General features: G+C 43.6%; 1 protein-coding gene and 2 non-coding genes across 3 annotated transcripts; 2 read left to right on the top strand and 1 right to left on the bottom strand.

Moving 5' to 3' along the window:
- The first annotated feature begins 1,768 nt into the window (after positions 1-1,768).
- Positions 1,769-15,529, top strand: LOC109894034 (Krueppel-like factor luna). Its single transcript, XM_020487251.2, has 8 exons — positions 1,769-2,267; positions 5,845-5,954; positions 6,188-6,299; positions 6,472-6,626; positions 9,464-9,554; positions 9,829-9,953; positions 13,375-13,468; positions 13,894-15,529. Exons 1-8 carry the CDS (start codon positions 1,970-1,972, stop codon positions 14,871-14,873), a joined length of 1,965 nt encoding a protein of 654 aa, XP_020342840.1. The 5' UTR covers positions 1,769-1,969; the 3' UTR covers positions 14,874-15,529.
- Positions 15,530-15,581: 52 nt separating this feature from the next.
- Positions 15,582-15,654, top strand: trnak-cuu (transfer RNA lysine (anticodon CUU)). Its single transcript has one exon. It is a non-coding gene; the product is annotated as a tRNA-Lys (tRNA).
- Positions 15,655-16,272: 618 nt separating this feature from the next.
- trnae-cuc (transfer RNA glutamic acid (anticodon CUC)) lies at positions 16,273-16,344 on the bottom strand. The gene has a single exon. It is a non-coding gene; the product is annotated as a tRNA-Glu (tRNA).
- Positions 16,345-16,695: the final 351 nt, after the last annotated feature.

The raw sequence follows: 16,695 nt of genomic DNA, 5'->3' as shown, positions 1-16,695 counted from the left end.
CAGGAAGTGGGAAATCTGAGGTTGGTCTATTTTCAACTCATTCCCTATTGAAGATACAGTGGGATATTGGTCATGTTGCACGTCCTAAGGCTTCCACTAGATGTCAACCGTCTTTAGAAACTTGTTTGAGGCTTCTACAGTGAAGGGGGGCTGAATGAGAGGGGAATGAGTCAGTGATCTGGCAGAGTGCCACAGGCTCGTGACACTCGTTCACGTGAGAGGTAGCTCCCATTCCATTGCTTTTCTGAAGACAAAGAAATTCTCCGGTTGGAACATTATTGAAGTTTTATTTTAAAAACATCCTAAAGATTGATTCTATACATCGTTTGACATGTTTCTACGGACTGCTACAGAACTTTTGGACATTTCGTCTGCTCCTAGTGAGCGCACTTTGTGACTTTGGATTTCTTTACAAAACGCGCTAACAAAAGTAGCTATTTGGACATAAATGATGGACATTATCGAACAAAACAAACATTTATTGTGGAACTGGGATTCCTGGGAGTGCATTTTGATGAAGATCAAAGGTAAGTGAATATTTATAATGTTATTTCTGACTTCTGTTGACTGCACAATATGGCGGATATCTTTTTGGTTTGTTGGGTCTTTGAGCGCTGTACTCAGATTATTGCATGGTTTGCTTTTTCCGTAAAGCTTTTTTGAAATCTGACACAGCGGTTGCATTAAGGAGAAGTTTATCTAAAGTTCCATGTATAACACTTGTATTTTCATCAACATTTATTATGAGTATTTCTGTAAATTGATGTGGCTTTCTGCAAAATCACCGGATGTTTTTGGAACTACTGAACATAACGCGCAAATGTATACGGAGATTTTTTGATATAAATATGAACTTTATCGAACAAAACATACATGTATTGTGTAACATGAAGTCCTATGAGTGTAATCTGATGAAGATCATCAAAGGTTAGTTCTTAATTCTATCTCTATTTCTGATTTTTGTGGCTGTGTTTTTCTGTGACTTGGCTCTGACCTAACATAATTGTTTGTGGTGCCTTCGCTGTAAAGCCTATTTGAAATTGGACACTGTGGTGGGATTAACAACAAGATTACCTTTAAAATGGTATAAGATACTTGTATGTTTGAGGAATCTGGCGCCCTGCACATTCACTGGCTGTTGTCATATCGATCCCGTTAACGGGATCTCAGCCCTAAGAATCTCTAATCTCACCTATAGGCCTACAGTGTATTGCACTGCAGTGAATGGAGTGGGTGGAGTAGAAAGTGTTGCTGGGTATTTACACCTCAGTCCCCATAAAATAACACTATATATAGATTCTGCAGACCATGGAGAGTTATCCCAACCCCACTTTTACTTTGGCACATAGAATAGTTCTCTCTATTAGCCAATATGTAATTTATGGGCCTATAGTGTATTGCATTGCGACCAATGGAGTGGGTGGAGTAGAAAGTGTTGTTGGGCATATATAAATTACACCATAGTCTGCAGACACTGGTGAGTAATCCCAACCCCATTTTTATGTCGGCCCCTCGAATAGTTCTCTCTATAAACCAATATGTATTTCACATTCAATGTATTGTATCGGGGGCATTTATTTTACCTTGGAACATCTTTTAAAACCCAAATTTAATGCAAATGTCCATAAATATGAAAAATATGAATCATTATTAATGTTTAGACAATTATGTTTCATATATTGTGAATAAAAACAGGTTAATTACACTTTTCTACTATTACGTAGGGAACTTTTATTTTGAAAATTTCCGTGACCCGGAAATCTTTTTATTGTTGCTGACGAAAGGCTGGTAGCACAGAAGAAGAAACTGGAGCTACAGAGCTAGCAAACTATTGGTTTTAGTCCACTATTTACGTTTAAACACTTCGTCGTTGGCGATATTTGAAGTGAGCGTGATTCAATATATCCAATATACATCGCATGAGACTGTATTTATCGACTTTTAGTGCTCGCGAGCCAGTCGTCCAAAAATGTCGAGTCGCCTTGCGTTCCAGACACAGCTAGCTTCCATTATGGAGGTATTGGCCAATGCAGCCGTGGCAGAAATCTGCAAACTGGTAGACGACGACTATGCGGTTGTAAGTTTGCAAATGTCACAATGCCAAAGGGAGAACAAAGGTTTGAAGCGAAAGCTGAATCTTCTCGAGCTGAAGATGGCCCGTGGTTACGCCGAACGAAGGCTACGGGAAAGCGCAATGAACAGCCGTCCCAACAGCAGAGTTCATATCAACACCAATGAGAAATTCAGAGGGTCGTCTTCATCAACTGGTAAGAAGACTAATATCATACCATGTCTGATACTAGTTTTTGATTACCCTGCTGATAAAGTAAATAAAAAAACACCACTGGAAAATAGGTCTGGGTGACATGGCCAAAATATCATCAATATAGTATTTATTTTGTATTTTTAACTGTATGACGGTTCTGAATAATACAAGTTATAAATATGCTTTCTGGGTAGTGCATAAAAAAAGTGTTATTAATGGACTTTTTCCATTCTGATTGATTTATACTGTTCTATCAAACTAGATCCAAAAATAATAGGACCGACTGACAGTAAAGTAGTCATTTTTGTAGAACATGACATGGGAATCAAAATCCTATTTTGTAGCCTCACTCTGGTACTCGACCAATTGTTACCATTTGCATAGTTGTTTATTAATTTCCAGGATTTTAATCAATTTCCTGCACTAATTTATAATTGTATATTTTCCACGCTAACGTTGTCTTAGCATGCCTCTATTTCGTAAAATCGAGGCATTTTGTCGGACGATTTTCGTGGGTCTATTGAAGTCAAAAGTTGATTTTTGTTTTTTAGCAATTTAGCTAAACCTAACCGAGGGATCTCCAACAGGTAGATGACAGATTGCAAGCTACCAGTAGTAGTTCTCATCCCACCTAATAAGTAGCTCGCTAAGCAATTCTGAAAGTACATAAAACATTTTTCCCATGTTCCATCGCAAACTGCCAAACATAAAGCTCCTCCCTACTACTATCTAATCAAAGCTACGTTGACATTCTCACCCGTTTAGCCACTATTGGCATAAAAATCCAAACCTAACATTATCTACCAATTCATTTCCATAAATGTTGCCCGTCTGCCTGTTTGGTGCACGCTTTTGTCTATCACTCTGTATGTTGCCAGTAAGTGATGCTAGTAATGATAACCATCTTGTGGGTAGACGGACTTTCCCCAAAAAACCTTCTCGTTTAATGTTAACTGCAAATTAGGCTTACCTGACAGAAATATATCACGGTTATTTGTATCAATCGGATGGCCGTTTTTTGCAAACTCTGCCATGACGTGCTGCTGCAGTAGGCATCGCGAGACTCACACATTCCTCATTGTCTAAATGTGCAATTAAAAGGGTATTGCACTCAAATCAAAACGTGCTCGTTTTTTTTCCAGACCTAAAAATTGGTCTTCTGATGGGATTTAAGCATTGACATGGACTCAGAACACACATTTTTGTTGTTTCTCTATGGATAATTGTAATATTGAGAGTATAAACAAAACAATTAAAAAAATAACAGAATTCTCGGAAAATACAAAACAATTTAATGGGGCTTCTTAGGCCTTATTGCTTAAATAAACAACTGACAGTCTGTGGCATATGGCCAATATACCACAGATAAGGGCTGTGCTTAAGCACGACACAAAGCAGAGTGCCTGGATACAGGCCTTACCCGTGGCCAATTGGTCAAATACCACAAACCCCAGAGGTGCCTTATTGGTATTATAAACTGGTAACCAATGTAATTAGAAGAATAAAAATAAATATTTTGTCATACCCGTGGAATACGGTCTGATATACCGCAGCTTTCAGTCAATCAGCATTCAGGGCTCGAACCGCCCAGTTTATAATAACCATTATTTTACAAGGTATATTAACAGAACACATCTCTTGTACACCAAGGATCTGGGGTTGCAGGGTAAAGAAGTGAAGACTGTGCCAATAAGAAACCTATAAAAAAAAAAAAGTAGCTCATGTTTAAAAAAGTTGGAGACCCCTGCCCTAACTGTTTTCCTAACCTTAACCTAATTCTCCTAACCTGCTGTTGACAAGCTGTATCCTTTCTAAACAAAACCCTTGACCACCCGTAGTTGTTGACTTGTGCTAGAAAGTTAGTTAGCTAGCAGTTTTCAGCTGTTATACATTTTTATCGGCAGTTAGGAAACTGCTGATTGCCATATTTCTTTTGTCATTACGGAATAATTTAATGTAACAAATCAAACATTAAAATAGCGTTATAGAGGTTATTCAACATTTTTACGTTTTACGCCCAGCCATACTGGAAAACCATCAACTTGTGTAATATTGACTGTTTTTTCCCCCATTGGGGCCACATGTACAGTCATTGGGGCCACCTTCACTGAGTGTACAAAACAGGAACACCTTCCTGCAGTAAGCTGAATTCGCTGTCATGTTCGTGGAACCATTCCTGGACAATCCTAGCCTTGTGGCATGGGGCATTATCCTGCTGGAAAAAAATCTATTCACAGATGGATACACTGCTGCCATGAAGGGATGCACCTGATTGGCGACGATGTTCAGATATCCTGTGGCTTCAAATCAAATCAAAATCAAATCAAAATTTATTTATATAGCCCTTCGTACATCAGCTGATATCTCAAAGTGCTGTACAGAAACCCAGCCTAAAACCCCAAACAGCAAGCAATGCAGGTGTAGAAGCACGGTGGCTAGGAAAAACTCCCTAGAAAGGCCAAAACCTAGGAAGAAACCTAGAGAGGAACCAGGCTATGTGGGGTGGCCAGTCCTCTTCTGGCTGTGCCGGGTGAAGATTATAACAGAACATGGCCATGATGTTCAAATGTTCATAAATGACCAGCATGGTCGTATAATAATAAGGCAGAACAGTTGAAACTGGAGCAGCAGCACGGTCAGATGGACTGGGGACAAACGTTGCTCCACTTTTATCAAGGGGCCCAATGTGTGCCATAAAAACACACCCCACACCATCATATCACCTCCAGCCTGTATTGTTGACACTTGGCATGATGGATGCATGTACTCGTGGTTTTCTCCATACCGTAGGCCTCTCCTCAGTGTGAAACAGCAGGAATCGTGATTCATCCAACCAGGCAATGTTTTTCCAATTCTCCAGTGTTTTTGTTCCTTAGCCCACTGCAACCACAGTTTATTTTATTTTGCTGAGAGAAGTGGAACACTGTAAGGTCGTCAGCTGCCATACCCCATTCGTGTCACGGACCAACGAGTTGTACATTCTTTTACGGGTCTTTGGGCACCAATGTTGTAGTGAACTGTCTGTTTCTCTGCACAATTCGTGTCAACCTCCTTTGTCCTCTTTCATCAATGACCCGTTTTTGACCACTGGCATGCCGTTGGCTGGATATCCTTTTGGTGGTAGACCATTCTTGATACACACAGGAAACTGAGTGTGAAAAACCCAGCAGCGTTGCAGTTCTTGACACACTCAAACCGTTGCGCCTGGCACCTACTACCATACCCCGTTCAAAGGCACTTCAATATTTTGTCTTGCCCATTCATCCTCTGAATGGCACAATCCATGTCTCAATTGTCTGAAGGCTTACAAAAAAATCCTCCTTTAACCTGTCTCCTCACCTTCATCTACACAGATTGAAGTGGGTTTAACAGGTGACATCAATAAGGGATCATAGCTTTCACCTGGTCAGCCTCATGGAAAGAGCATGTTCCTAATGTTTTGCACACTCACTGTATACAGTCATTGGGACCCACCTTTGTTTTGGTCATTCAAATATGACAAAGCTCATCTAGGCCAATGTGGGCTCGAGTCAACCTGCAATTTCTTTTACAAGTAAGTTTAATTTTTTTAATCGTAGGTGGTGTCTACGACATACAACTAGATCACATGGGGATGTGGTCAGGAGGCCCTGGAGCCAGTAATGATCACAACAGTCCTCAGATGCATCCCAACCCCATCCGAGACAAGGTAAGTTCAAGAAACCAATACTGTAATACTGGTTGTCAAGGTCTTACACACTTCAAGAAAACAAATATACTTGGTTGCTCACTGTTATATTCCATTATAGCATAGTCCTACAGTACACAATGACCCATTTGAACCATTTTGAGCACTTGGCAGCATCAGTCACCAGTAGGTCATTATCAACCATGTTGTGGTGTATATTTATGCGGTTAATTCCCGACTTTTCGATCTTCCAGTCGCCAGATCTGCAGCTTGTGGAGCCTGAGTCTCTGCTGGTCAAAGAGGAGAGGATGGAGGATCCCCTTGGAGATGCGGAGGCAGACGACGTACCACTGATTGGAGAGGACGGTGAGTGTGTTAGTCCGTCTCAACTTTGGTTGCTGTGTTGCAGATATTGCAATTACTCACCCCATGCATTTGCTCAACATCAACACTCCATTCTCACACTACTCAACCTGGCCATACCTTTGACTTGAGTTAACCATTAACTTGCTCTCATTAACCTTCCTCTCTCCTCCAGGAGTGGTGGAGTGTGGACCTCGTGGAGGCAGCGATAGAACTGGCCCTGGGGACTCCACATCCCATCCACCCACTTCAGCCCATGGCCCAGAGCAGCTCATCCAGCCTCAGCACCCCGAGCAGCAGCAGGGCCCCAGGAACAGGCACCGTGTGGAGGTCAGTGGCTCGGCACCTCTCCTTAAGTCTGACAGTGAACCCCAACACGCAGGACCGCTGCACCAACCCCACCCTGCTGCGTTTGAAATGTACAGTGGTGATGACGACAGAGGGGACGGTCTGGGGCAGCTGGGCTCGTTCTTTAATGAGCGTAACCAGGCAGAGGTGGCTGGGGCTGGGCAGCCATCTTGTTCGTACAGCACAGTCGCCGAGGCTGCTGCGTCTTTTCAGTCCGGGCACCGCCGTGCACTTCCTGCTTCGGTCACCGTCCACCGCCATCTCCCGGGGAGCCGAGAGGAGGTTCTGAACGTCGACTCGGAGGAGGAGGATGGAAAGGCGCCTCTGGAGAAGTGGGGTCGCGACAGTGGAATGTCTGCAATGTTTGGGGGAGGAGGCAGGTTCCAGGGTAACCATGGCAACATGTCCGCCCCATCACAATCTCACTCCAGTGACATTACGATGCCGTCGACTTCTGACGCGAACGGGTGGACACACGGCGGCGGGGGCAGAAACACTGGCGGCGGCAACACTGGTTTCCCCCTGACGAGGGATGGCAAGGTCCCCCACAGGACCAGTGCCAGGGAGAAACTGTTCATCTGCAACTTCTGCGGCAAGGCGTTCAACCGGCCCAAGAAAGTGGAGATCCACCTGAGGACCCACACAGGGGAGAGGCCGTTCAGATGCAACACCTGTGGGAAGATGTTCTCCGAGGCTGGCAACCTAAAGAAGCACCAGAGGGTCCATACAGGGGAGAAACCCTTCCACTGTGAGCTCTGTGGGAAAGGATTCGCCTGGATACGGAACCTCAAGACCCACCACGAGAGGAACCATCCAGACGTATATCCCCCGGACACAAGCCCTAGTTTTATCCCACCTGCACTACTGCCCACTCATATGGTCACGTGCCACAAAGAAGAACATAGGCAAATTACAGTTGACCTAGAACCGAGCAGTACGGCTGGCCCTTAAATGTACGCTGAGCGCTAATATCAATAACATGCATGTCAATCTCTCCTGGCTCAATGCAGAGGAGAGATTGACTGCATCCCTACTTGTCTTTTATGAGCGGTATTGACATGTTGAAAGCACCAAACTGTCCGTTCAGACAGCTGACTACATGGAACTCTCTTCCACATCAAAGTTACTCAAGCGAGCAGTTAAATATTTTATTTTTTCTGTATCAGATAAAACAACACCTTCTGGCACAGTGTGGACTGTGAAGACACAAGCACATATGCTAACACGTTAACACACTCTAATATGCTAACACACTCTACTCACATATGCATTGTAATATTGTGGATGTGTAGTGGTGTAATAATGTGTTGTGTGATGTATTGTTTTTTTAAATATTTTGTGATTTTTAATTGTTTTAATCCTGTTTTGCCCTCCCTGGGCAGCAGCTAGTGGAGATCCTAATGAATACAAATTAGCATCACCTAGAGCAGGGTCGGGACCCTAACTTACTTATTAAGCAGTAAACTCATCACATAGAGCAGGGGTTGCAGGGTAGCCTAGTGGTTAGAGTGTTGGACTAGTAACCGGAAGGTTGCAAGTTCAAACCCCTGAGCTGACAAGGTACAAATCTGTTGTTCTGCAGTTAACCCACTGTTCCTAGGCCGTCATTGAAAATAAGAATTTGTTCTTAACTGACTTGCCTAGTTAAAAAAAGGTAAAATATATATATTTTTTAGTTTTCCTTACTCATTAAGCTAATCAAGTTTCCACTGTGTTTTAGAAACCAGACTGTTTCTAGCCAGGAGGTCTCAACCTTATGCTTAAAAATGAATCAGGGGTGACCTACCATTTGGCAGACAAAATGAACAATGATCTAGGGTCAGTCATCATGAATCACAACTCACAGGTGCCCCGATAGATGGGCACACGTGGAATTTTTTTGGCGTATGATAGGTGGTTTTGATTATGTACATAAGACATTTCATATCAGTGGACTAAGGAAGGGTGAATTTGGTCCAAAATAAGCTACCGATTTAAGGTATTCATGGTAAATGTCAACCATAAAATGTAAATCTGGAGAGGATGATGCTGGTTCTTTGTGTACATATTTAAAATGGTTATGTATATCTAATGTTAAGGGGCTATTTGACATTGGACAGATTCACTTTTTAACAAGTTATTTAATGCCAGTTTATGAATGAGTGGCAGTTTATTTACTATAACAATCTTTCCCCTAAATAATAATCATCTATTACAATGCCTCGTCTATGTTTTTTTTTTTTTTCTACATATGGAACTATTATGAATAAAATACATTCCTTACACTGAGGTTTCTGTCATTATTGAAATGAATAGGCAAGAAAAAGGAAAGCTGAAGTGATTCCAACAATTATCCAATAAGAAAAGCTCTTCTGGGGCTGCTTACAAGTCTGTCACACACACATATCTCCCACCACGTGCAAGAACACTCATAAATAGCTCATATTTGATTAGTCATTATTGAGCAAGACACACGTTTTGTTAATCTTCCAGTAAATTCTAGGTCACGTAATCTTTGTTAAATAATGTTATCACTCAAACCATAAGGTCACTATAAACCACTATATTTCATTGGAGATGTCCTGTATTAAGAGGTTCTGAGTAACAGACATCCATTCATCAGTCAAATGATGCAACAAGATGCATATAACATATCAGTAAACCTCTGTAGCTACATAAGATACTTGTTGCATGCATGTAAGATGTACACAATTTGTAATCCGTTGGTCCATAGATTTATTCCAGTCACACAGTTCTAGTGTGTGATTTAGAAATGAATACGATTCATTGCATAATAGTAATTGTGATGCCTAATTCCTGGTCCGTCCCTGTGTTTCCAGTCTGCAGCGGTGGAGGACAGAGACCCTGACATCCTGCTGATCAAGGTGGAGGATCTGGACCCACGGGGTGGAGGACTCAGCATCCAGGAGGGTGAGTGGAGACTACAGGGGTGGAGGGCTGTGTGTGTGGTTAAAGTGGGTAGTGGCGCTAACAGCAGGGCTTGATAATCAAGGGTTTAGACCTATGACACAAGGCTAGTTAGATCCCATGTGAAGACTACACTGTTGCATCCATCCCTGCCTGTTCCAGAGCATAAAGCTTTGAAAACATGTTCTAATGGCATTGACATTCCACAAGTTTAGTTCTCCCATTGATTTCAACAACAGCCAGTGGTGTGATTGTGACGCTGTGTTCTCTTCTCAAGGGCCGGAGGAGTCCAGCAGAGACGACTACAGAGGAGGAGCATTACCCCTGGAGGCCACCCACCACACCTCACCCCCAGACCACACCCACCACCACCCCGGGCCGACCAGGCACCACACCACGGAGGTCAGCTATGGCCGTGTGTCGTACGAGAGCCACCCCCTTCCTCTGTGGACCAATGGGGGCAGTGGTGGTAGTGGTGACGTTAGCGTCCCAGGGCCATCCTCCCTCAACCTGTCCTACCCAGCAGGCCCAGGCATGCTGATCATGGGAGGGAGGATGGGGCCTGCTGGCTCTGAGATGGGTCAGCACAGGGGTTTCACTGTAGAAGGCTCCGGAAGCTTCTCAGGTTCTATGGGTTCTAGAGAGGGGTCAGAGATGGCTGGTTATGATGTTGGAATGGGGGGGTCGGATGAGGCACAGGGGGGTCAGGAGACGTACAAATGCGGGAGGAAGAAAGTGGTAAGGAAGAAAGCATACCTCTGCAAGTTCTGCGGTAAAGGGTTCTCCTCCCCGGCGAATCTAGAACCGCACCTTAGAACCCACACGGGCGAGCGGCCGTTTGGGTGCACGGTGTGCGGGAAGCACTTCTCTCAGTACTGGAACCTTAAGATCCACAAGAACGTTCACACGGGGGAGAGGCCGTACGCCTGCCCGCTCTGTGGGGAACGCTTTGCCGACCCTAGCAATCTAAAGAAACACCAGAAACGACATCATCCTCAGCAGTAGTACTACAACCCCATCCTCAGCAGTAGTACTACGACCCCATCCTCAGCAGTAGTACTACGACCCCATCCTCAGCAGTAGTACTACGACCTCATCCTCAGCAGTAGTACTACGACCTCATCCTCAGCAGTAGTACTACGACATCATCCTCAGCAGTAGTACTACGACATCATCCTCAGCAGTAGTACTACGACATCATCCTCAGCAGTAGTACTACTAGATTGGACCAGGGTATTATATCAACCATCTATTTCAATATGAGAAGGGCCAGGTTTTTTTCTCCTGAAAACTCAGATGGTTATAGAATTGAACTAGGGCCAGGAGTTGTCCCTAATCACTTGACCTGACCAGAAACAACTGATAGTTATAGGATAAAAATAGGACCCAGAATTTTTCCTCTGCTCAGGTCACATGATCAGGAATAACTCTTGGTCATTAATATAGACACTATGTTGATATTAGTAAAGGGGTTTAGGGAAGGTTTGTTAGTGAAATCTCTCGTGGACAGACGCACAAGCAATATTTTAAATCTGAGTGTCCGAGATTAGTGTAGTCTGGGTAATTTTGTCTTTGTCTTTTCTTATCTGATCAAGACAGTCCTTTTAGTAATTAGATTTTGTTCCGGGAGTCCTAAAGCTGGTGATAGTAATAAGCATATTTATTTGTTTTCTACTCATAAAGCTGTATGAAAATGATAATATGTGGTGAGAATAGTGCATGTTTGATTCCCCTTGTAACACCAAGGTATATGGGTTCAACATACTCCATAAACCAGTAAATGGGTTGAAGTAACAGTATTTGTTAGCAGTAAACGTGTAAATATCTTGTTGGATGATTTTTTAAATTTTGGGTCCAAAATGCTCTACGCTTATAAGGGATAAGTCTATTGTGTCACAATTCTGTGAAACTTTGATCGATGTCCTTCTCTTGTAATGTTAAAAGAAGATTAAAATGTTTTTTTGCAAAAACGATGAATGAATTAATGTGGTTATTGACATTACATTACTCCATCACAGGACATTCAATTTCCTCAACTGTGACACAATATCAATATCTTAAAGAGCATTCATCACATCCACAATATTTGCCTGAAATGGAAGTCAAAATAATGATCACTTAAAAAGAGATTCTCTGGTTCTTTTGTATACTTTTTAGCCAGTAGTTCTGAAAGTAGCATCCACGAGCCAAAAGTGGTCCCGGACAATTGCGTTCTACATCACAAATGTGCAGATGTGTGCACCACGTCATTGCTCTTTCTCGCTTTACTCTGAGAGTGTCTTGCTAGCTGTCACTCAAATGGCAAGGGGCTGAAGCTTATTGGTTGAAATTCAAATTGCTAGGGGGCTGGCCCGCGTGGGGGTAAATGTAGGGATAATGGCGCCACACAGCTTCCAGAAAAGTAAGGATTTTGTGGATAATTGAGGTAAACCCGTAATTCTGCTCATAGATTATGCGTGTATGAACTACACATTGACACATCCAGCCCAAAGCGGAAGGGTTAAAAAATAATTACTATATACCCGCCAGTACCGGAACATGTCTTTAACAAATTTACTCACTTTAATGAATTATTATTTATTGCTACGGAACTCAAAACTGTGAATTAGACTTTCCTAAATATCATTTTGATTTACAGTACACTGAGTAAACAATCGGGCACATCCCGTTCATGGCAACAATGTATCAATCTGCAAATTGCCACAAGACTAGGATTGTCCAGGAATGGTTCCACAAACATGACAGTGAATTCAGTTTACTGCAGTGGCCTGCCCAGTCACCAGTTCTCAATCCAAGTGAGGATCTGTGGGATGAGATGGAACAAGCTATTCAGAGTAGAGATCCACTACCAACCAACTTGACACAACTGTGGGAAGCATTGGAGTCAACATGGGCCAGCATCCTTGTGGAATGCTTTCCACACCTTGTAAATCCATGCCCTGACGAATTGAGGCTGTTCTGAGGGCAAAAGGGGGTGCAACAGAATATTACACCTCTAAACAAACATATATAACACCTCTAAATTAAATCGAATTTCATTTGTCGCGTACAAATATTTAGCAGATGTTATCGCGGATGTAGCGGAATGCTTATGTTTCTAGCTCCAACAGTACAGTAATACCTAACAAAATACAAAGAAAAACGTGAATGTAAAATTCCCCAAAAGAAAAAGAAAGGGATTAAGAAATATACAAATATTAGAACGAGCAATATCACAGTCCAGAATATAAATATGTATGTATATGATGGTGTGTATAGACATATGAAGTAGGTAAAACAGTATGTAAACATTATTAAAGTGACCAGTGTTCAATGACTATGTACATAGGGCAGCAGTCTCCAAGGTGCAGGGTTCTAGTACCGGGAGGTAGCCAGCTAGTAACAGTCACTAAGGTTCAGGGCAGGGTACTGGGCGAAGGCCGGTTAGTGGTGACAGTTTAACAGTCTGATGGCCTGGAGATAGAAGCTGGTTTTCAGTCTCTCAGTCCCAGCTTTGATGCACCTGTACTGTCTCCGCCTTCTAGATGGTAGAGGGATGAACAGGGCGTGGCTCGGGTGGCTGAGGTCCTTGATGATCTTCTAGATGGTAGAGGGATGAACAGGGCGTGGCTTGGGTGGCTGAGGTCCTTGATGATCTTCTAGATGGTAGAGGGATGAACAGGGCGTGGCTCGGGTGGCTGAGGTCCTTGATGATCTTCTTGGCTTTTCTGTGACACCCTGTGCTGTAGGTGTCCTGGAGGGCAGGCAGTGATGCGTTTTGCTGATCGCTATCTATCTAGTGTTTAGTTTATCTCATAGGCTCTTTCTCCTCTCCTCTTCCTAGCCTGCAGCTCCTGAATCAACTCCATCAACACTAAGACTGGGACAGAACCTGGGAAGTATCACAGCAACAGGAGGACCTGACCTGACAGCAGAGTGTAAGTGGAGAATGAAAATAAACCAGGAATGCATGACAACCGTGTCGGCGCCCACCAGACAGTGTCACTGAGCTACTCACTTATAACAGTTTACTAAAAGCTATTTTCTTAATGAGGGAAACGAGGCCAGTTCAGCCCCCCTTTAAGTTGAATGCACTAACTGTAAGTTGCCTTGGATAAGAGTGTCTGCTAAATCAGGGTTTTCCAAACTCGGGTCCTGGGGTCCCCCCTGGGTGCCCGTGTTGGTTTTTGCCAAAACATGCACCCAGGGGGGACCCCAGGACTGAGTTTGGGAAACCATTACCAAAGTGTACATGTAAAAGCCCTCTCTAGCTTATCATCATTTACCATGTCTTTTAACTCAGAATGAGCGTCTCAACTAGTATTTACAATAAACATGCACCTTTTCTATGATCTTTCTCCAGGTACTGGGGAGTCCTCCTCACAAAAAGGTATTGGAACCACCAGTCCCACAGCGAGCCTAGGTAATAAAGCCAATATACCCAAGGGAGCACCAGACAACACAACTCCAACCCAGACCACACAGCAGCTCAGCAAGCAGAGAGCAGCCAACACGCTAAGCTCTGAGTACTCACTGTTTGAGCTGGAGACCTTCTTCACGCGCTGGGCCCCAGACACATCGGCATCAACATCGCCCTCCGGTGGGCCCTCGTGCTCCTACACCGACGACACTACGGACACTGACCCAGACTGCCTCATAGTCGACCCAGAGCCTAAGCCCCAGCTCCTCTCAGCGAGGCCCACAGGGGAGGGTGTGCCTTTCTCTGGGCATCAGGGAGTACAAACAGCCACTCTGGGTGTGGGTGGGGGCATCCAGGGGCATCCCACATGGAGCAGGGCAGCCATTTTGAGAGCATCTCAACAAGCACATCAGCGGCAGCTTCAACGACGCCTCAGAGCACAGCAGCTACAACAGACTCACCTAGAAAACCCAACTACCTCCACCACCAACACTACTAGTACCGGTATGTCTTCCCAATCCCTTCACTCCCTGGTAGGTCTACCACCAGGAAGAGGGCCCACGGCCAAAGGCTTTGCCAACATCGAGGTGACCCTGGCTGGGCAGCAGGCAGCCCAGCTGGCCCAGCAGCACTGCGATGCGGCCGGGAGGAGAAAGAGCTACGTGTGCCGAGCCTGCGGTAAGGCCTTCACCGGTCAGTCCAACCTGGAGGCTCACCAGAGGGTACACACAGGGGAGAAGCCGTTCAGGTGTGCCACCTGTGGGAAGATGTTCTCAGAGGCTGGCAACCTGAAGAAGCACCAGAGGGTCCATACGGGGGAGAAACCCTTTGCCTGTAGCCACTGTGGGAAGCGCTTCGCCTGGATATGCAACCTCAAGACACACCAGCAGTCAGTCTGTGGAGATGGGGGAGAAGGGGTGTGAGGCATAGAATTAGAATCAGTAGACTGGACGGACATGGTTCTAAAATCTACGATAGAATATTGCTGACACAGACATCAACGGGAATTCATTCTAATCGTAATGATGTGAGACCGACAACCCCCCAAACCTCCAAAACAAACACTACAATATAAAGGAAATGTAGAAGGGATTAGCAGAAAGTTGTCTTTACAGGTGACACTTTTTTCCTCTGTTCAGCTCCAGATCGTTGTTACAGTAGTTAAAGTAAGGGGCTGACACACTATGTTAGGCGATTATTAGATAAAGTATCTTTATTTGAAACTGAAATGTGGAATTAATACCGAATATCATGTGCATATTATATGAACAAATGTGTTCCAAGACATGTATTTTTGTATATTATTAGGTAAACTTTTTTTAATTAGCAAGATTTGACGTCCTTAATAATTGCCAATCTGTGTCCGTCATGCAATAGCAAGTAATGTGGCCACAGACAGTGACATCAAAATAAACATATTTTCTTAACACAATAAGGTAGTACTAAATTCGCATCGATTATGAACTATTCTGTTTTTTTTGTGAGACCAGCAGGTTCGTTTGAAAATCAGCTTTCGTTATTGGGGCCAAGTCACTATGTAATACTAAATGCAACCGCAATGTGGCAACATTTTATTCTCAGACTTTCCCGCCCTGCTTTCAAAATCATCTGCAAATAGAGCCTACTGATAGGCCCGGCTAGCTCAGTCGGTAGAGCATGAGACTCTTAATCTCAGGGTCGTGGGTTCGAGCCCCACGTTGGGCGCTGTTTTTTCTTTAAACCTTTGAAACGAAAGAAATCATATTTTTAGCACTTACGGGTGTGTACTTTTGTTTTAATTACGCTACATTAGCTATCGCTTCATACTCCATACATTCATCGTGGAAAAGGAACGCTAGTGGACGTGGCGTTTGGCCAGAGCGAGGTGGATAGAGCAAGTCAGGTAGCTAGGTTCATTTTTCTATCGCTTCCCTTAAAAATAGAATTAACATAACATAGGCAATACATAATGTATAAATACACCACAATCCATGATGGTGAAAAAGGTTAGCAGAGGATGGTTTCGATCCATCGACCTCTGGGTTATGGGCCCAGCACGCTTCCGCTGCGCCACTCTGCTCCGCAGCAATAGCGTAAATAATTGTGTTAATAAACCTAAGAAGTCGCACACGTAACTTTAACAACTGTAGTATTTTTTTGGTACTCTTTTCTTGTTTCGATATTATTAGTTTATATTTATTTTTGTACCCATCATTTGTCATCATTACAGTTCAATACATTCCTACACTTCCCTTTCAAAAACGAAACCTTTTCAGAAGGTAAACATGTACATTTTTATACGTGGTCGGTCCGAAAATTACTGAGAATGAAGAAAACATATTGTTCCCTGACCGGGAATCGAACCCGGGCCGCGGCGGTGAGAGCGCCGAATCCTAACCACTAGACCACCAGGGAAGGCTAAAAATGTATATACAGTTTGACTATTGATCTGTGTTACTCTCCGAGCCCTGTATTTACAATTACTTTATCGTGGATGATGTTTCCAAAGTGAAAAAAATCTTCGCTTGAACTCGATTGACCAACACGCGCAGCTCTCCTGCATTAATGTACATAAATTGTATCATTTTGGGTTACTGCATTTAAGTTTTGTGGCACTCTAACTAGAACCTCGGTCCTCTTAGTAGAGTAACGGGTCGCCAAACGACTTCACTTTCAGGCGATGTGATTGAAAGCTTAATATCAAAGACTTTTCATGCCACACCCTTACTGTACCCGCGTGACCTGTCATTGTAAAAGGCTTCCGAT

The sequence above is a fragment of the Oncorhynchus kisutch genome, linkage group LG7, assembly GCF_002021735.2.
Source record: "Oncorhynchus kisutch isolate 150728-3 linkage group LG7, Okis_V2, whole genome shotgun sequence".
Lineage (NCBI taxonomy): Eukaryota > Metazoa > Chordata > Actinopteri > Salmoniformes > Salmonidae > Oncorhynchus > Oncorhynchus kisutch.
This window is presented reverse-complemented; position numbering and strand designations above follow the sequence as displayed.

What these genes read in the sequence shown, in the direction of transcription:
- LOC109894034 (XM_020487251.2), top strand. Translation starts at nt 1,970, where the DNA reads ATGTCGAGTCGCCTTGCGTTCCAGACACAGCTAGCTTCCATTATGGAG. An exon ending in CCAACCCCATCCGAGACAAG is followed by an intron (nt 5,955 to 6,187) that starts GTAAGTTCAAGA and finishes TCGATCTTCCAG; the next exon opens with TCGCCAGATCTGCAGCTTGT. An exon ending in ACCACTGATTGGAGAGGACG is followed by an intron (nt 6,300 to 6,471) that starts GTGAGTGTGTTA and finishes TCTCTCCTCCAG; the next exon opens with GAGTGGTGGAGTGTGGACCT.